The sequence below is a fragment of the Fragaria vesca genome, linkage group LG5 (genome assembly GCF_000184155.1).
Source record: "Fragaria vesca subsp. vesca linkage group LG5, FraVesHawaii_1.0, whole genome shotgun sequence".
Lineage (NCBI taxonomy): Eukaryota > Viridiplantae > Streptophyta > Magnoliopsida > Rosales > Rosaceae > Fragaria > Fragaria vesca.
Genome location: NC_020495.1, coordinates 2,908,855 through 2,929,093, shown reverse-complemented (window position 1 = coordinate 2,929,093; position 20,239 = coordinate 2,908,855). Strand labels below are relative to the sequence as shown.

General features: G+C 40.3%; 5 protein-coding genes across 5 annotated transcripts; 2 read left to right on the top strand and 3 right to left on the bottom strand.

Moving 5' to 3' along the window:
* Positions 1-221: 221 nt before the first annotated feature.
* LOC101297437 (probable alpha,alpha-trehalose-phosphate synthase [UDP-forming] 9-like) lies at positions 222-4,772 on the top strand. Its single transcript, XM_004298881.1, has 6 exons — positions 222-354; positions 476-548; positions 1,114-1,241; positions 1,558-3,617; positions 3,710-3,983; positions 4,102-4,772. Exons 4-6 carry the CDS (start codon positions 1,627-1,629, stop codon positions 4,426-4,428), a joined length of 2,592 nt encoding a protein of 863 aa, XP_004298929.1. The 5' UTR covers positions 222-354; positions 476-548; positions 1,114-1,241; positions 1,558-1,626; the 3' UTR covers positions 4,429-4,772.
* A 166-nt stretch (positions 4,773-4,938) lies between these two features.
* Positions 4,939-6,462, top strand: LOC101297146 (ribonuclease 3-like). Its single transcript, XM_004298880.1, has 3 exons — positions 4,939-5,074; positions 5,231-5,319; positions 5,846-6,462. Exons 1-3 carry the CDS (start codon positions 5,012-5,014, stop codon positions 6,249-6,251), a joined length of 558 nt encoding a protein of 185 aa, XP_004298928.1. The 5' UTR covers positions 4,939-5,011; the 3' UTR covers positions 6,252-6,462.
* A 1,989-nt stretch (positions 6,463-8,451) lies between these two features.
* LOC101296862 (RNA-dependent RNA polymerase 2-like) lies at positions 8,452-12,611 on the bottom strand. Its single transcript, XM_004298879.1, has 4 exons — positions 12,039-12,611; positions 9,952-11,852; positions 9,503-9,653; positions 8,452-9,391 (listed from the first exon to the last, which is right to left on the bottom strand). Exons 1-4 carry the CDS (start codon positions 12,579-12,581, stop codon positions 8,576-8,578), a joined length of 3,411 nt encoding a protein of 1,136 aa, XP_004298927.1. The 5' UTR covers positions 12,582-12,611; the 3' UTR covers positions 8,452-8,575.
* Positions 12,612-14,512: 1,901 nt separating this feature from the next.
* LOC101292025 (RING-H2 finger protein ATL46-like) lies at positions 14,513-15,532 on the bottom strand. Its single transcript, XM_004300842.1, has one exon. It carries the CDS (start codon positions 15,530-15,532, stop codon positions 14,513-14,515), a length of 1,020 nt encoding a protein of 339 aa, XP_004300890.1.
* A 1,942-nt stretch (positions 15,533-17,474) lies between these two features.
* Positions 17,475-19,363, bottom strand: LOC101291729 (probable inactive receptor kinase At2g26730-like). The gene is made up of 2 exons (XM_004300841.1): positions 18,151-19,363; positions 17,475-18,055 (listed from the first exon to the last, which is right to left on the bottom strand). Exons 1-2 carry the CDS (start codon positions 19,361-19,363, stop codon positions 17,475-17,477), a joined length of 1,794 nt encoding a protein of 597 aa, XP_004300889.1.
* Positions 19,364-20,239: the final 876 nt, after the last annotated feature.

The following is a 20,239-nucleotide window of genomic DNA, read 5'->3' as shown; positions in this document are numbered from 1 at the left end:
GTTGAACGAAACGAAAACACCAAATCCATACAAAAAAGAAAAACAAAACTATTCAACAGCAACAAGCAAACTCTGATCCAAACCACGAATCCCCCCATCCCAAATTTCTTTTCTTTCCCTAAACCATTTTCTTTCCCTCACCTTCCTTCTTTCTTTTCATTTTTTAATGACCCTTCTCGACACCATTAAAAACTCTCACAAATCTCACCGGTTTCCAACCTAACTCTCTTTCTCTCTGTTTCTCCATATAAGAAATATCATACACAGTAAATTTACATGCGTTTCTTTCATATTATCCGTTTTATCTCTCTAACTTGGTGACCCCCATCAGTTTCTTCCTCCAAAATTTGAAGGGTATGTTGGTTTTGCTCTGAATTCAAGAGAAAAATCAACACTTGGGGGTTGTTGGTGTTCATGTTTATGACCCAGTTTTGTTTTTCTGTGTTTTCCATGTCTAAACGTCTATGCTGTGCAGGATTTTGCTCTTCGCTGATATCAAAAACCAAGCTTGAAGCTCTGTTGCTAGATCGATCAGAGTTTTTTTTCAGGTTAACAGTCTCTCTCTTTCTGTGTAATTTTCTCATTGATCAATACTACTAGCTCTGTTCATATGAAAAGGTAGTATATTTAGCTCAACTCTGTTGTGAAAAACAGAGCTTTTGAACTTTTAGGAATAGTTGTTATCACAAGTAATGCCTTTCTATTTTCAGTTGTGCCTCTTTAAGTTTCTTGCGTGTGGATATCAATAATGATCAAAGATAAGGACGAATCCCTTGTGTAGCCAAATCAGGAGCTGTATTGCATTAATTGGAAAATGACTTCTTGCAGCGATTAAGTTAATTTAGTGATGATTCATTTGCTTTTGGTTTCTGGAGCCTCCATGAAATTGTTTGCTTGCAAGTTTAAAGTTCTTATTCTGCTTTAATTTGGATGAGGATATATTCTAAATTTAATGAAGATAAGGAGTAGTTGCCAAAGAAATGAAGATAAGGAGGCATGAGGAGTTAGCCAAATATAGTCAGATGATATTATATTCCTGTTGTGTAGATTTAGAAGACAGGTAAGGTAATTTAAAGGTTTGATTACATGGTTTTTGTTTCACTTCTTCATCAGTATACCCTGGTCCTGAAGTTTTCTTGAGATCTCAACTTGAACATTAGCTTTGGAGCTTTTGAAAATGGATTAAAACACAATGAACTAAAGAAGCAGAATCTGTTTGTAGCTGATACTTGATAAACAAGGTACATATATGCACATGTGCAATCTTGTGTCTCGTGCTATGCTTTCTTTTTGATTCTGGATTTTACTATATCAATCATATAACTCTGTTAAGAGGTTTATATTATCATATTTTCCTTTGTGTATGTTTTGGTTACCTATTGATTATTGTAATCATGTCATATTGTTTTTAAGTTAGCCATGTTGCCTATATGTGAGGTGAAGCATATGACATCCTCTACCCAAATTATACACATTATAGAAAGTAAGAAGCAAATATTTGTTCTTTAAGCAAACATTTTATAAAGTTATAATTGTTCCTTCTTGCCATTTCCATAGGTTCTTTTTCCTACAGATTTCAAACGCCTCTGATTCACTAAGCTGGCATAAGAACGTTGTGGAGAAAAAATGTTCTCAAGATCTTGCATAAGCTTGTTAGAGTTGGCGTCTGGGGACATGTTGAATTTCCCTCAGACCCCTAGAAGTCTTCCAAGAGTTATGAATATTGAGGGAATAATTCCTGATGTCAAAAATAGTGATCGGAGTAATAATGAAGATACAAACGTTGTCCCTTCTGAATGCCGCAAGAAAAAAATCATAGTGGCAAATTTTCTTCCTTTACATGCTCAAAAGGATTCGAAATCTGGGAGATGGTGCTTTAGTTTTGATGAGGATTCAATTTATTTGCAGCTGAAAGATGGTTTTTCATCTGGTGATGTGGTTATGTATGTAGGGTCTCTGAAGGTTGACATAGATGCAAGTGAACAAGAAGAAGTATCCCAGAAACTTCTGGAGGACTTTAATTGCGTGCCAACGTTCCTTCCTCCTGAGCTTCATAAGAAGTACTATCATGGGTTTTGTAAGCAATATTTGTGGCCACTGTTTCACTACATGCTTCCCATGTGCCTGGACCACAGTAATCGTTTTGACAGGCTACTGTGGCAGGCTTATGTTTCTGCTAACAAGATATATGCTGATAAAGTCATGGAGGTGGTCAATCCTGAAAATGATTATGTCTGGGTTCATGACTATCACCTTATGATTCTTCCCACTTTTTTGAGAAGGCGTTTCACGCGAGTTAAGCTTGGCTTTTTTCTGCATAGTCCCTTCCCTTCATCAGAAATCTACAGGACATTGCCTGTCAGAGATGAAATATTGAGAGCCCTGCTAAATGTAGATTTGATTGGTTTTCATACATTTGATTATGCTCGCCACTTTCTATCTTGCTGCAGTAGAATGCTTGGCCTTGATTATGAATCAAAGCGAGGTTACATTGGACTTGAATATTTTGGCCGCACGGTATACATTAAGATTCTGCCAGTAGGGATACACATGGGTCAACTTCAATCTGCTTTAAATCATCCCTCCTCTTCCGTGAAGGCCAAAGAGATTCAAGAACATTTTAAGGGGAGGAAGCTTATTCTGGGCGTGGATGACATGGACATATTCAAGGGGATCAGCCTAAAGTTATTGGCCATGGAACAACTTCTGCAGCAGCACCCAGAGTTGCGGGGCAAGGTAGTCCTGGTTCAAATTATAAACCCTGCAAGGAGCACAGGGAAAGATGTTCAGGAAGCAAAGAATGAAACATATTCAACGACCAGAAGGATAAATGAAGTCTTTGGCTTTCCAGGCTATGAACCAGTTGTCTTGATTGATCGCAATGTTCCCTTCCATGAGAAGACTGCCTATTATTCATTGGCTGAATGCTGCATTGTCAATGCTGTGAGGGATGGCATGAACCTAATCCCTTACCAATATATTATTTGCAGGCAGGGGACTCCAGATATGGATAAAGCTATAGGAAGTCCCTTGGATTCCCCTCATACAAGTACACTTGTTGTTTCAGAGTTCATAGGTTGCTCGCCATCTTTGAGTGGAGCAATCAGGGTGAACCCCTGGAACATTGAAGCTGTAGCTGATGCACTAAATGTAGCCATCACAATGCCTGATTTAGAAAAGCAGTTGCGGCATGAGAAACATTACAAGTATGTCAGTTCTCATGATGTGGCTTATTGGGCGCGCAGTTTTCTACAGGACTTAGAGCGAGCCTGTAAGGATCACTACAGAAAACGGTGTTGGGGAATTGGTTTTGGTCTGCATTTTAGAATCTTGTCTCTTTCTCCAAGTTTTAGGAAGCTTTCCATTGACCATATCCTCTCTGCATATAAGAGGTCAAGTCGAAGGGCAATCTTCTTGGATTATGATGGAACAATAATGCCTGAAACTTCAATTGTTAAAACTCCAAGTCCTGAAGTCATTTCTGTTCTGAACAACCTTTGCAGTGACCCCAAGAACACTGTGTTTATAGTTAGTGGTAGGGGTCAAGACTCTCTTAGCGAATGGTTTGCTCAGTGTGAGAATCTTGGCATAGCAGCGGAACATGGATACTTTATAAGGTTAGTTTCCTTTCTCACATAAACCTGATAAGAATTGTTTGTGTTTGCTTATAGTTGTGTTGATTCCATGTTTACTTTGGTTGTCCTTGTAGATGGAGTAGGAAGTCCAATTGGGAAACCAGTTCCTTAGCTGTTGATTTGGACTGGAAACATATCGCAGAACCTGTGATGAATTTATATACTGAGGCAACCGATGGCTCGTACATAGAGAGCAAGGAGAGTGCCTTGGTGTGGCACCATCTAGATGCTGATCCTGATTTCGGCTCCTGCCAGGCCAAGGAGATGTTGGATCATCTTGAAAATGTCCTTGCAAACGAGCCTGTAGTTGTGAAAAGGGGGCAACATATAGTCGAAGTAAAGCCACAGGTATATATCCTCATTATCCTGTGCTCCAATTTCTTGATTATCTTTGTCTTCTATGTTTGTTTTCTTCTAGTGACCTAAAGTGACCTAAAGCATGTCATGTGGCTTATTAATATTGCAGGGAGTTACTAAAGGCTTGGTTGCAGAGAAAGTTCTCTCCATGATGGTTGGTACAGGGAAAGCGCCGGATTTTGTTCTGTGCATTGGGGATGATAGATCAGATGAGGACATGTTTGAAAGCATATCAAGCACAGCCTACAGTTCATGTCAACATACACCTCCCGAGATCTTTGCATGCACTGTTGGCCAGAAACCTAGTAAAGCTAGGTACTACCTCGACGACACAGTTGATGTCATGACATTGCTTCATGGCCTCACTACTGATTCAAGCCTCAAGTCAAGAAGTAATGCAGAAATCGATCAAGTCTCTTTCGAGCATATCTACTAAGACGAAAGCTTGGACATTTGAAACAGGATACGAAGTATAAATCGAGATTTAACTCCTGGCTTTTTGATACTAACAAATTCTTTGCATGGTGGAAAGCCGATATGGATGCTGCTATGGACATTTTTCGAAGAGAAAGATGATGAAGACGAGGGATCAAGGTGGATTTGGAGAATATTAGACACGACTTTTCTTTTTCTTATAGTTGGAAGGTGTAGTAGTTTATGTAAATTATGAACTGGCTTTACCCTTTAAATGGTAGCCATTCTTTTATGAAATGATAGACTTACTCAGATTATCAAGATTGAAACTTTGTTTGAGTGTACATAAGATGTTGCTGAAATGTCACAACTCTTCTTACTCCTCAAGTCCTCATAAACTAGGATGAAGCCCATTGTGGCCAAGTTTCCACCTATGTTTATAAACCTAATTATTTTACAATGCAAAAAAAAAAAAAAAAAAGGAAGTCAAAAAAGAAAAAGAAAAAAGGAGTTATTGTTGGTCTTTAGACACTCGTGGTTCGAGTCCAATAGTCAATCTGGGAGTTTTCAGTTTCTCACATCAAGGAAGAACAAGAACAGTAACTATGGTTCCTCGTACTCTCGCTGTGTTCACCGTCGTTGTCTTCGCGATCGTTTCATCTATTCAGGTATTGCTTCTAATCCTTAACCTCCTGTTTGTTACTTTGAAGGAAAAACAGATGCTTCATATCTCTAAACACGAACCCCTAAACCCTAAATCGAGTGAACACTTCTCATCAGTAATTCTGTCTATGCTTCTCAAAGTGAGTTGGGTTTTTGTGCAGGGTTATGTGATTAACGAACAAGATGGGCAAATCTCAATGCGATCATCGCCGTTTGAAACCGCACTCCTAACCCTTCAGAAGCAAATTGGGTAACTCTCTTTACTTTCCCTACTTAATTTCATTGGGTTTCAAAATGGTGGATTATTGATTCTGTTTGGTTTTCCCAGAAATTCTTTAGGAAAAAGAAAGGGAAAGTTTGATTGTGGATGTGTCGATTATCAAATCCTTAGTTTGTAAACTGTGTTTAGTATCTTTAGCTAAATATCTGCTTTCGAAACCGAACATTGTTGTAAGAAAATGAGAAACAGAGTAAATTGCAGTGATCTTTCTGTGTAATTTCATGTAATGGTTAAAGACAGCTTCTTTTTTAGCATAACATGAAGCAATATACTGATTTAACAACTAATAGAAACCGATACAACTTAACCAACTCACTAATCTCGGATGATCTTTGATAGTTTAGATGTTATCTGCATGGATAATTGCCTGGATTTTTATGTCTGTTCTTATGACTATCTGTTTTTGTGTGCCGTTGAATTGTGTATACTAGTGTGAGATGGTGCCTGAATAACATTGGATAAATGACTCTTACGGTGCCAAATTTGATATTTCCAGCTATAATTTCCAAAACATTGGTCTGCTTCGGCGTGCAATGACCCACGCCTCATTCTCCGAAGAGAACAACAAGGCACTGAGCATTTTGGGTGCCAATATCATAGACACATCTGCCTCTTTACGACTACTTGGAAAGAACATTGAGATTTCTGCAAAAGAAATGAACCGTCACATATCAGAGATCTCCAAGGTTGAATCTTCCTGTGCTGCTGATGGGCTGCGATTGGGGTTGCATAAGGTTGTTAGAGTCTCTCCCAAGACTGACTCTTCATCTCCAGCGGTGGTTTGTGGGGCTTTCAGAGCAGTCTTTGGTGCTATCGCTTTAGATGTCGGCAAGTCTGATGATGCTGGAAGCATTTTTTGGGCTGTTCATGGTGGTGAAGCTGGAGGAGTCACTTCAATTTGAATGTAGCTCTCTAGTATAAGGTGTTATGCCTTTTCTGTCTCTAGTTTCTACCTGTCTTAAGTAGCAGAAACAGTATTTCATCGCGCTGTGTGTTTATATTTTGTATAGCAGTACTGGTCATGTTGAAACCTGTATGAGAATGAATGCTGTCCTTGGAATGATATTATGCTATGTTAATTTTGTTTGTGTGAAGAAACTACATGATTCTTCATATGCTTGCTTAGTTCTCAGTCAGCTGGCTTTTACATTTTATCTAACTGGACCTAGTCTCCAGACATATCCAAGCCGTATCCGACATATCTAAGGCGTATCCGGGGTGTATCCAAGGCGTATATGACGTATCTGACATATCCAAGGCATATCTGAGCGTATCTGACGTGTCCGAGGCGTATATGATCGTATCAGGGGCATTCCAAGGCATATCCGGGTGTATCTGTGTGGGGGTATAAAATTTTGGTTTGGGCCCCCCGTTTAATAAATTAAGCCTGATGATCGAAACTCATATTAATTAACAAGTAGATAAGAAGAAAAAAACATGAAGCACAATGAGATTATGAAGAAACGTGAAAACACTACTCCTTCCACTACTCCCACTACAATGGGAAGTGAGGACCAAGGAATCAAAGGTTTATCAATTCACATACTTATGGAGAAGAAGGGAACGATCATGAGGAGGAACAATCAGGGATAAAAACGGTAACAAGTATCGAATCAATTTCTTTTTATTGTACCTGCTTGAATAAAAATTGATTTGGGCGTCGAAGTGTGTTTTTGTTTTGCAGGTACCTCTTCCTCCTTGATTGATCTTATGAGATCTCAAGAATTAAAGGAGTGAGATTTTTGTTGGTAAATCTCTCTTCCGAAATTTTTTGCACCAACAATCCGACACATCCGAGGTAATATTCAAGCGTATCTGGGGTGTATCATACGCGTATCCAATTCCTACGATATACGAAACGTACGTAGGTCTTATGTGATTTCATTTTCGAACCATCTGGGAAAAATACTAAAAATCAAAAAAAGGATTAATAATTGAGTGCTGCTGGTGAGATTAAATGGAATACCAGCGACTCCTGCCGTTGGTTAGGATTCCCCTAATCACCCTTCATGGGTCCCACATTTCCTATTGGCCAAACGTCACGCCCAGCGCGCCCCAAACGCTGTCGTTAGGTGACCTCTAGGTCCCGCCTCTCCAGATAACCATCATTTAACCACCGCAAGCGACATGTCGTTCCAATGCGCACAAACACAAATCCGATCGGGATAATAAATACCAAGGGTGACCGGAAATCCCGGTCACACTCCAAGTTTCCGTTACGCCCTTTGTTTCCCTTGCCCGTTTATATAAACGGCTGCTTTCACACTCTCACACATGCAGATTCGCCTTTCCGTTTTCTCCGCCTTCTCTTTCTCTTCTTCTTCTTCTTCTTCTTCTTCTCTTTTTCACAGTCTATTTTCCGGCCATGGATGACTTGGAGGAGTCAATAGGCCACGGAAGAACCAGCTCGCGCTGCTGCTTCTGCATCCCTTCCTCGTCGCAGTGGTGGGACCGCGTCCGGAACGACGACGGATGGTGGTCCAGAGGCATGAGGGCGATTTACAAGGTCCGCGAGTGGTCGGAGATCGTCGCCGGCCCCAAGTGGAAGACTTTCATCCGGCGGTTCAATCGGAGCAAGAGCGGCGGCGGCAGCAGCAGCGGCGGAGGTAGGCACCGGAAGTTTCAGTACGATCCGTTGAGTTACGCTTTGAACTTCGACGAGGGTCCAGTGGGGGAGGAGGTGGACGAGTCCGGCGGGTTTCGTGATTTCTCGACGAGGTTTGCTCCGGTGAAGAGCTCGGAGCCGGTTCAGTCTGCCGGGAAAGACGCGGCGGTTTATGCGTGAAAATCTCGCCGGAAATTTGGTGTGGATTGTGATGGCTTGCTGGATTGGACACTCAATGAGCTGGAAATGGGTGGCGGATGGTGGAAGGTTTGACCGGGATGCTGACGTGGCGCCGCCACTTAAATTTTATTTATTTGTTTTTAGATTCTCTCTTTTTTGGTGGTGATTGGTGTACAAAGCCAAATGTGAAATAGTGTGGAGGATATTTATAGGGCTAATCAATTACTTAATAAAGTTTTAATCTTTGCTATGATTGTTCTTGATACTGTCCTTTTTTACTGATTTACTTCCTTATCAAAGAAACCTGTTTTTAATCTAGATATGTAAACTTATATAGATACCATTAATGTTCTTCAGACCCTTATAGATTACATTGTCCAAGCTCAACACAGGGAATGCTGGTTGCTAGAAACCTACCCTTCATGGTTAGAGAAATTAGACCTAATCACGTACAACATAAACCCTGTTGAGATGTTCTAATGCACTTGTAACGATGCGGCTTCTTCGGCTATTCAGAGACTTGATGTTGAGCAGGATGTCGCCCACGATCCATGGAAAGCTCAGGCAGTTCATGTCTTCTTGGAAATAAGCCAAGTTGTAAGTGACATGGTACCATGCTGAGGCCAGTCGCTGCTGCTCGCTCACCTTGCAACTGCTTTCGAACCATCCTTTTGCTTCCTTCTGCAGGGTCTTGAGTGACAGCAGTATGCGATCCTTCAAGTCAAAGTACCTCCTGTTATCGCGCTGTAGATAGGCTGCACGGTTTCTGAGGTTGCCAGTCAGTATTTCATCCTCAGTTGTGGCTTCATAATAGTTCATGAGACTTCTCATCTTCTCTATGTACTTGTCCCTGTGACTTTCTGCCATTTCGAGAAAGGACTCGAAACCCTGCACTTCAAGCTCCCTGTCATAAGCTTCTTCAGCCCTCTGCTGTGACCAGACAACAATGGTTTGTTCTTGAACCACTGAGCTACGAATTGCCCGGTACAACTTTCCTAATGCCCCATTGGAGATGTACATCGGTCTCTCCACCCTTTCCATGAAATCCGGAAATTCTTTTGGTTTTAATATCCAGGACAATTCAGCTGGTGCACCAGTTTTGGCAAAGTCAACAGCCATGGAGTGCAGGTCTGCCAACTCCAGGCATTTCTTACTCATGGCTTTTTCTGGTTCGTGGTCAGAATGAACTAGATGTGCGGTAGAGATGGCACCCAAATTATCATTTATCATATAATCCACAAAGAACTTTTGAATTTCCTGCATATAGTCATACAGAGAAGGACATTTAGACATATAGCATATAGGATAATTGTCTCCACATGGTCAAGTTCATTTCAGTACCATAAGGCAACAGTTGACTTGTATTACCTCTAAAGTCACATCATGATCCATATTGCGAGGTCTCCGTGCAGAATAATCCATCGGAGGTACAGTAGTAGGAGGGATGAGACTTTTATCCCAACTTATGAAAAACAAGTCTCCATCCAGATCACCCCCAGAGCATTCATTTGGATGAGGCCTGCAAAAAATCCCAACAACAATCACTATACATTTACATGTAAATACAAAGAGCATTTTTTTTTTCCGGCTCCCCAATGCATTGCTTAACTAAGATGGACAAACACATTCAAAGTTGGATCAAGGGTTCACAATTAAGCTGATAACTAGGGAGTAAGACTACTCTTTCACAAGGAACCTAGTTAGCAGCTTACACAGGAACCCCATTTCCACACTGCTACTTCATCCCCGAGAAAGAAAGGAAAAGAAAACAATAATAAAAAGGAAACTGATTTCAAGAGGAATCCCATCAATGTTACCTTTCTCCTTTCTGAGGAAATAAAATGCAATCCACCATATTCTTCTCTTCTAGTCCCACATCATAGACAGCCTCAAGTACCCTGATGTCTCCTGGATGAAGACAAGGATTTTTGGTTACAACCACCTTCCCTGTTACTATACATGTTGCCTCATCTACCCTCTGGAAGAAACTCTGATGCCCCATTTCTTGCTCTGCTTTTGTCATGGTTATTCGAAGATAAACTTGGCCGTAGTTTAAAGTACCAGTTTCATCCAAGCACCCAACCAGGATTCTTCCTTTAGGGACATACATGCGGCACCTACTCTTCAAATCAGCCAAGTGGTGCTCGTAGTGTGCTTGAAGCATCATCGAGAGATACGGTTCGAGATTAGGCTCATAACCTTGGAGCAACAACTTCACAAGAATGTTATTAGAATCAGCACCGCTTAGTTTCTCTAGGGAACTCAGTGCTACGTTTCTATCTTTCCTCATTCTTCCCAACAGATCCAATTGCTCCTGTTGCAATGCTTCAAATGCTTCATCTTCTACCCCCAGTGTAGACATGAGGGTTATTATTTCCCGATTCAGAAAGCAGGGCATGGAAGAACTCCATTTAGTGACATTAAGCATTCTGTTGTCCGAATCAAATTTGAGCATACTACTACGTAGAGACAGCTTCCGGAAAGAATTACGGTCAACAGCTATCACCCCTTTATATCCACCATATCGAATTTGGAATGCTGAAGGAGTGTCATTCAATCCACACTTTTGAGCAACTTGTCTGGCAAAAGACAAGGAAATCTTTCCAATACCATCAGAGAAGCAGTAACTTACACCATCAGTAGTAGTCTCAATGTCAGGAATGAGCTCCACATCTTTCTGAGGGACAGTGAGAGTTTGTGTTGAAGAACTGAAAAGTTGCCCCATCCTAGCTGCACATTTAGATACACTGCGGATCTTGTTGAAGCAACCCATCCAGTCTCTAATATCTTCTGCTTTTACACTGTCATTCGAAGCAAACATCCAGACAGAATTTGATCGCAGTTGACTTGCAGAGAAAGCCAGAAACTCAAATCTTTTATCTCCAATCACAATTCCATCTCGAAGAATAGACAATATCCGCTGATATATTCCAGTTCTAAAAGGTTTTGCAAAGAAACCTTGTTCAATACTTGTGGAGAGAGCATTTACAGGAAGCTTGCCCCAATCCTCTTCGACAAAAGTAACTCTCATAAAATCTGAAGCATATTGAGCAAAGTTCTTCACAACATAGTTTGATTTTTCAAGCTCAGGACCCAAGCAGTAGATCTTTGATGGGGTAATCAAGACTCTGTGACAACTCATGACATTATGCTCCATTAATCTCTGATGGGGAGAGAGACGTTTCTTAGAGTTTCTCTCTAAGAGTTGCAGTTGCACCTTTACAAATGACAGAGGGTCATAGCAAGTCGTCTTGAGCTTCTGCAGCTTCTCAAGAAGCACATTAGCAGTGTCCATACTCAAACCACCAAAGAACTCAATCAGATCACTCCCCACTGCAGCAAGGCTAATCTTCTGAGCATGAACAAGCACGTTAAGCTGGAAAAGAATCTCATAGGGAAACTTCATATCCGCTTCGCATTTCACAAGCGGAACCGTCTCAGATACCAAAAGACAGTCCCCACCATCCTCAAACATGAGATCCACCACATCTTTCCTAAAGCTCGGAAAAGTAGTAAAAACACCCGCTGCCGCAACGTCCTCCTGAATCTCCCAGCAAAAGGCAGTCGAATGCCCAATCGACTTCATCTCAGAAAAATCTGTACACCTCACCCACAGATAATCAAAGTCTTCCTTACAAACATGATACCGATCAGCGCTAAACTTCGAAGCTACATTAGGCCCTGACAATTGCCGAAAAATCTTCGGGCCAAACTTTAGCTGAGAAAATCAAAATCCCCCAAAATCATTAACTCTGACACTAAACATGTAACAAAGCTACAATCTTGACAACAAAAACAGCTCCACACTATCACATTTCACTCCAAAACAACTAATTTCCTTCCAATTACAGTAACTATAAGCAAGAAACTCAAACAGTAAAAAACTAAAGAAGAAGAATTTAACCTTCAAACGTAGCGCATTAACTTTATCACCACCCAAACAGCACCCAACGGACTCCACAATATTCTCAAACGCAATCTCCATCTTGTAGCAGTCACCGACCCGCCAGACCCAAAACTCGACCCGTTTCCTCTCGGGCATGACCCAAGCCCGAACCCCCTCCCACGACTCCAGCACGCTCATGGTCTCGTCGTTGACGACAAACCCGGCGTGCAAGACGGTGCTGTTGAGGCGGTGCCTGGGGTCCAGCGGCCGGGGGATGATGTCATCGTGAGCCTCGAAGAGGCGGAGGTTGTGGGACTTGAAGAAGAGATCGGCGGAGGAGGAGAGGGACTGAGCCCGGGCCTTGTGGCGGAGGGCGGTGAACTGGATGCGGCCGTAGCCGCGGGACTTCCAGTTCTTGTGGTCGCTGACGATCTCGACGGCGAAGACGGAGTCGGGGCCGAGAGCGGACTCGAGGAAGTGGAGAAGCTCGGTGGCGGTGATGGTGCAGGGGATGTTGGTGACTCTGACGGTGGGCCTCTCCGGCGGCGGCGCCGCGCCCATTTCTGGGATTTAGGGTTTTTGCGGAGCTTTGGTGTTTTGTTGGGATCAGTGAGAGTAGGACTGAGAGAAGTAAAGGTTAGGGGGAAAAAGGAAGAGGGAAGGTTTCAATATATACCGGACGACGCCGTTTTGACTTGTGTTTTTTTATTTTTATGATTTTGATGAAAAAGCAACTATGCTTTTCAAAAGTTTCATGTGAAACTGGAACTATTTTGTCCGAGTGAAGATTGAATCACGTTTGAAGTAAAACTAACTATGTATATAGTTTTGGGTTTTGATTGTTCTGATGTTTATGCATGGATAAACATGGGAGGTATGATGAAGAGATGTGTGATACGCGGTCCTGTGCATATTGAATAGTTTATTATTAGTTGTTTAAAGTCTGATAGATAGTTTGATATGTATGTGCGTGTGAAAACATTAACGTAAATAAGAATCGTGATATTATGAGAAAAAAATGGTATATAACTATATATATAATGTTTCATTAATAATGTCAACATACATTACAAATGAAGTCTTGTACATATTCTCTTGTATTTCTAATTCAAATCCGTATATTTTGATGTAAAGTCCATCCATATCACGACCCTGTGTCAAGAAGGCTCTGGGTGTGTACTATTAGAACGATTGGATCGTGTTTCTCGACTTAATGGCGACAATATCGTGAAAACCTGAGGTTCAATTTGACACGAGTCGATCATTGTTGCGGTATTCACACCTATTTAAATAATGATTGCAGACGTGTGCTATTATTTAAGATTTTGATACGTTTCCAAATTTCATACTAAATAATAGAAACTAAATCAAGATTGATATCCATTGAGATTTTGTTTGAAATTTTGCCAACCTTTAGCTTATTCCAATATCCCACTCAAACATGAAAATGGTAAACTTCATACAAACAAAATTAATCGAATAAGGAAACTGATAAAACTTTGAAATTGCAGGGTCATTCTTCATTTTACCTTTTTAACATAACTTATCACCAATTTGGCATTGCTAAGAAGTCAAAAAAAAAAAACAAAACACTCGTTTCTTAAACTCACAAGCTTGTCACAATTAAGATGCTATCCCTAATGAGTACACTAGCATAAAGAATTGATGAACTTTTTAGCTCAACTATTGGATTAGTGTGGAACTGTGGATAACAGTTCAAAATACTAATGTACAACTCATTTGTGGATTAACACATTTTGGACACCCCAAAGGCTTAACCTTTTCATTACAGTCTCACCTTGTGTGAATTCATGGCTGAAATAAAACTTCCCAATATATAAGAAAGAAAAATTACTATAAACTTTGCCAGTTTCCCTTTTTGTTGTTCTTTGGGAGTATGAGGCATAGACTAGATACCAGTCATACCATACCACTATGATAAACTGAAATATATATCTCAAATTCAAGACAGTTTGCTTCTTATATATGAACATTTTCAACCAAGTTGTCTTTGTGAAAGAAGGAAGCATTTGCCATCTTCTGTCATATTCAGCTGTTTTTTTTGTTTTTGTTTTTTGTTTTTTGTTTTTTTTCCCCGAAGGAAATCATATTCAGCTGTTTTGATTCTTGTGAACTTACAAGAAAGTGCTCTCTTTATCAATTCAAGATGAGATTGCTGCAGAGTGAAGCAAAGTTCCAAAACTTTCATCATCAGTCTCTTTCTCTATCTGTTTGATAATTTTGATCATGTTCTTCTCTGCATGATTCTTCCTTCTGACCATGAAGAACCAAACTCTAAGGAGTCCCAAGTTTCAAAAACAAACTCTCATCTAAAACACCAAGTCATGAAGCCTTTGGTTTTCAGAACAAAATATATACATAATACCAGAATACAGGCTCTCCAATAAGCTAGTGAACAGTGGTTGCATATCATCATTGATATATAACATCAAAAACTACGGTTCACAACAAAATTTAAGCTCAGTTACAGTTCATGTTCCATCATCGATTGGAGAAGTTACAGTAAAAGAAGGCATACCATTATGAGTATTCAAAGAGCCTGGGAATTTGTTCTTCTTATTCCATAGCCAGATCTTGGACACAGAGAAGCTCTCACCTTTATGGCACCCATTGATTTTCTTCCCCTCCAAATTCCCACCAACTTTGGAGTGTTCATCACCAATGTCAAGCTTGGTATCAATGCCACCAACACAATCATGGGGCAATGCCACTTGAAGATTTGAATCACCAACTACATACTGATATGTCCCCATTGAGTAGCATCTCCTAGCATCCAAATTACACCTACTTGTTTCTCCCATTTCTTCATTTGTTGAGCTTCTGAATTTCCCAAGTCTCACCGAAAACACCCTCTTTTCGATACCAGCTTCCTCCAAAGCTAAAACTCTCCTACCACTTAGACCCCCATTGTCTCCATCACCACTGAACCTACTTGACATTGCTCTAGAATCATCAACATTCAACACTGGGGATTCCAATACTAGGACAGACCCCAAAAGGGGGCCTCTACAAAGAGGACATGTTGAATTTGAGAGAAGCCAAGTGTCAATACAATCCATATGAAATGCATGACCACAATTAGGAAGCAACCTCAGCTTGTCCTGCTCACAAAACTCACAAAGACAGATAGCACAATCAAACTGCTCATCTGAACCAACAATGTCTTTGCAGCAAAACACAGGTAGAGAGTCTATGACTGCTTGGTCTAGGCCCGAGTCGTGTAACCTAAAGAGGTGTTGAAGCTGTCTTCGAAGATTTCGAGAGCTAGAGCTTTCTGGATGTCTACTACTGGATTGAAAGATTGGTGAAGATGACCTCTTCATGAATAATCTCAAAACCATATGAACAAGACCACCAAAGAAGAAGATAAGAGATAAAACTACTACAACCACAAGTATTAGTGGACTCATACTGCTATAAGATGATGATGGTGGAGCTGAGAATGAAGTTGGGGGTGGTGAGTTACCCCAATTAGATTGAAATGTAGACATCTTTATGAGGGTCTTATATTACACACTAAATTCTTGAACAATTTGAAGAAGACTCTTGCTGTGAGAGTATAAGAGTGAAGGGTAAGAAAACTAAGAGGTGGAATCAAGAATGTGAAGGGATTAAGTATTGAGAGAGTAAAGATGGGTTCTTGAAGAGTCATGTAGCTAGTAAATTTTGCAAAGCATATAACTTTTGCGCCACAGAAGAAAAGGATATTTGATTCAGTTGCATATTAGTACTAACTTGTAGAAGAGCATTGGCCAAAGAATATATATAGAGGGAATGTTAACCAGGAAGAGCGGAAAGGCCAAATGCAGTTGAGCCCATTTGGATGATAGAACTTACTTTCAAGGTGACAAGAAACTTTTTTACACTAAGAGGCAGAAGTTGCTGAGCAAGCTTCTGACTGATGAGTTTGTATTTATGCAGCAAAACCAAACAAGCCCGGAAGACTAGGCTTTTAGGTCTGGAAAACAAGTCACATATGTAATTGAGAAAAAGCTGTATGGGGTCCACCTCCTAGTTTGATTGTCCAAATTGGGCACCTGTAACTTCTTTGTCAAAAAAAAATTAATCAGAATGATTCTCCTTCGGTGGTGATCATTACAATCAATCCTGGCATCAATCGGAGTGTATCAACCACTTTGATATCACTACACTCTTCTAAGTATAATCACATACTAACTATACAACATAATATGCTGAGAACAAAGCCTTGAATTGAGATCTTTAAGTAGATTGATAGCGGATTTTTACAGTGTTTTGAGAACAGAAAACTTACAGAACAATAAAAAGTGAGTAGTGATTTCTTCCCCTCCAAAATTATTAAGTGTGTAAGTAGGAAGAGTGGTAAAAATAGGATATATCTGGTCTCTCTTGGTGGGATTAGCTATGAGCCTATGAGGCTACACTCAGTGACCACACAAGGCTTTGGATCTTTACAGATAGAACACAAAACCTGGCTCTTCAAATCAAATCATTTACACGCGTAGATATGATGACAAAAAAGATTTTTCAAAGGGTAGACAAAATGAGATGGTAGGGTAATATTTGCTTTCCCCTTGCATGAATGACATGATTGTAATGAGCACCAAGAAGAGTTATACTGCTTTGTTTGCAGATTAGAGATCTGAAAGTAAAAAGTAATTTCCTTTTTAATCAAAATTATATCATTTTGGTCCAATTAACACACTTTGATATTGATTTTCAGCAATGAAAGGACGTATGTCAACCATAGAGTACGACCTTAATCGTTGGAACATACACTAAGGGGGGTACAGTGATCCATCAATTTTGGTTTGATGTAGTTGATACTTGATAACTTGATATCCAGCAAGTAAGTCACCAGAAAGTTCTGTTGTGAATTTGTGAATTGTGATGGTGATGTTTAAACCCTAAATGTCCAAATCATCCATGACAAAATCATTAAATTTTGATTTACACTCCTCTGATTACCCCATTCGGCCATGCCTGGAGAAGCTGATAATGCTAAAGGCTTGCACATTATGTGACAAATATTGAGACACATTGTTGGCCACCCTATGGACATGGAATCACTCCATTTTGTTTTCTTTGAAAGCAAATACTATGCTTAATTTAAACTAAAATGACTTTTCTTCTTTTCCATATGACGAGTGCTTGTCTTACCGTTTGGCCTATGAAGTGACACTTCATAAAGTGGTCACCACTCACCAGCATCAATAATGCTTGAACCTGAGAATATGTTGAGAATTGTTCAACAGAAGCTACCAAGTAGTTTTGATTTTCATGTAAAGAACTTACTACTCATATGAATCAGAGAACAAGTAACAGGCCAAGTGATAATTTAATCCTAGAACTGAAAATACAACCATATATATATGTGGTAAATGCAGGAGCAAAGAAATTTTGTGCAAAGGCAGATACTAACTTATTGAAATCAAGGTACAAATGAACTTTTCTTCATGAATCAAAAGATATAGAGCTCTCCTCTTCCTCTTTTATCGACTTGATCATCAACGAAACTTGACTCATAGCTGGCCTATCAGTTGGAGAAGCATTTATGCACTTCAATGCTACCTGCAACAAGCTCACCATCCTTTCTTCGCTTGCACCTTCCGAGATCAAAGCCCTGTCGAAAACCTCAACAGTCCACTCCTCTTTGACCACTGAGTTCACCCAGCTAGGCAAATCAAATCCATTTTCCTGGACCATCTTCCCTGTCAGAAGCTCAAGAAGAATCACCCCAAAAGCATAAACATCACCACTGAAGGAGCCATATGCATGGCCTTTACTAGTACTGTCATTTCGGATTTCAATATTGGGAGAAACGATTGACTGTTCTTGATTTTCAGCCTCCATTATTCCATATTCACTGATGCAAGGTTCCATGGCCATGTTGAACAAAATGTTCATGGACTTTAGGTTACCATGGCCAATACCATCTTCATTAAGCTCTCGGTGCATGAAGGCTAATGCCTCAGCAATGCTATCTGCAACATTCAATCTGCTTCCCCAGTCAAAGATTTGGCCATTTGGAGATCCTGTGACCAAGAAAATGATGCACACAAAACAGTTAGTACTTGTTACTTGCATAATATAGTATATGTAGCAAAACATAATAGAATAAGCTTTTTACCATGAAGAAGATTAAACAGATTTCCATTTGGTTGATATTCATAAACCAAGAGCTTCTCTTGCCTTGAACAATAAAAAGCAATTGCTGGCAACACATTTTGACACTTCACTTGGTCAATTTTCTTCATCCTGGTCTTGAAATCATCTCTCGAAATCCCACAATTTTTCATCCTCTTCACAACCAAGTTAACCCCTCCTTCAAGCAACACTTTGTACAGGCTCCCATGCTTTCCTCTCCCAAGCAGTTCAGCTGGAGCTCGAAGCAACTGCTCAAAAGTCAGTCCCATCAACAAAGGACTGGTGAGAACCACAAGCGGCGGTGCCATTCCAGATTCGACAGATGTCAAGGAATACTCTGATGTCTGATTCCCCCTACCATCCTTGTAGTCACTAGAAGCAGTAGTAGTACTAGGTATGCTGCTAGGAATTTCAAGAGGCACAGCCTTGTTTTTAGGCTTTTGCTTTTTCTGTTCACATGATTTTTCTCTTTTAAGAAGCTTATACACCAAAAACAACACCACAATTAGGCCAAGTACTACATAGCCTGAAAAGAGAAGAACCTTTTGGAATGAGGGCTTCTTTGACTTCTTCATTGGGTTTGTAGGAACCATTGGAACTGGTGGGCAGGCAGTGAGTGGTTCTCCACACAGATTAGGATCACCTAAAAAGCTGCTCGCCATGAAATGGCCTTTGACATCAGGGATTGGACCACTGAACAAGTTGTTAGAGACATTGAACTCCTTAAGATTAGAGAAATCAAACTCCGGGATTTGACCCTCGAGTTGATTGTCTTGAACAAGAAAAGATATCAAGCCTGAAATCTTTTGCATATCAGGAAGCTCACCATTGAAGTTGTTGTTGGATATATCAAACCTTTTCAGGTTACTCAACTGGGAGAGAGACTCAGGAAGGTCCCCAGAGAAATGATTCCCACTCAAATACAAGTGAGTCAAGTCTTTGCAAAGTGCAACGTCTTCTGAGAGCAGACCTGTGATGTTGTTGTCTTTGAGACTCAATACACTAAGAGCCTTTGTAACACAAAGAGAACTTGCATCAAGGACTCCGATGAAGTTGGCCTTTTCAAGAATGATCTTCCTCACTAAACCCTGGTTGTTACATACCACGCCAGTCCAGTTGCTTGTGCAAGGATCTGAGCTCATGTTCCAGCCCCATTGGCCACCTCTTGTTGCATTTCCTGGTGAAAGTTTCTGCATGAACTGCACTAGGGCTTGCCTCACTTCATTTTCTTCGGAATTTGCAACATGAAAGATGAGAAAGATCACAATGGGGAGTACCCAAATCGAGACACGGCTCATTTTTCTATGCACCAGTTGAGTTTTAGTGAAAAATGGCTATGTGGTTTCCCTTCCTTTTCATGAAGAGGGTTTGCAGAACTGTAACTTGGAACAGCAAAACAAAAACAAAGCAACTAGAATCACTTGGTGCCAATTGGCTGATACATATAAAGAGTTTGAATCCGCCTCTGTGTGTAGGCTCATAATGGACTAGCACTACTGATCAAATGAGCCTCAAATGGACTGTAGCAGCTTTTAAAAAATAAAAATATGAGCCGGCAGTCTGAAACAGTCCAATTTCTTGGGCTATGTCCTTCTCCATAGTCGTTTCTGCAAGTGACCATTTGAGTGATTCCAATATTATTATAAATCATCATTTACAGCGACTCATACAGAAGTTCCAAGAGGTGGTCAATTACCATAATAACTGTGATTTACTGATTCATGGCATCTGTTAATATATCAATTTACAACCTTTGCAATATATGCACAGCTTTTGCCTTCTCTGATATATAGAAAGTAACCCACATGAAGCTTTCTTACCCTGCCAATTGTCAATGATTGTCACTAAAGGTAACTTGTGGTTAATCAACATAGCTTCTTTATCTGTTTACTGTAGAAAGAGGTTAGTATTTTATTTACGGATTCCTATAGGTCCCAAAGTCTTGAATTAGATAATGCTAAGTGCTAACGATTGCCAGTTGGTGTATCTGAGTGACTGATCACTAGGTAGAGGGTTGAAGCCGAATCAACCAAGCTAATGATTATTGATTAGTATACTTGATGTGATTTTTG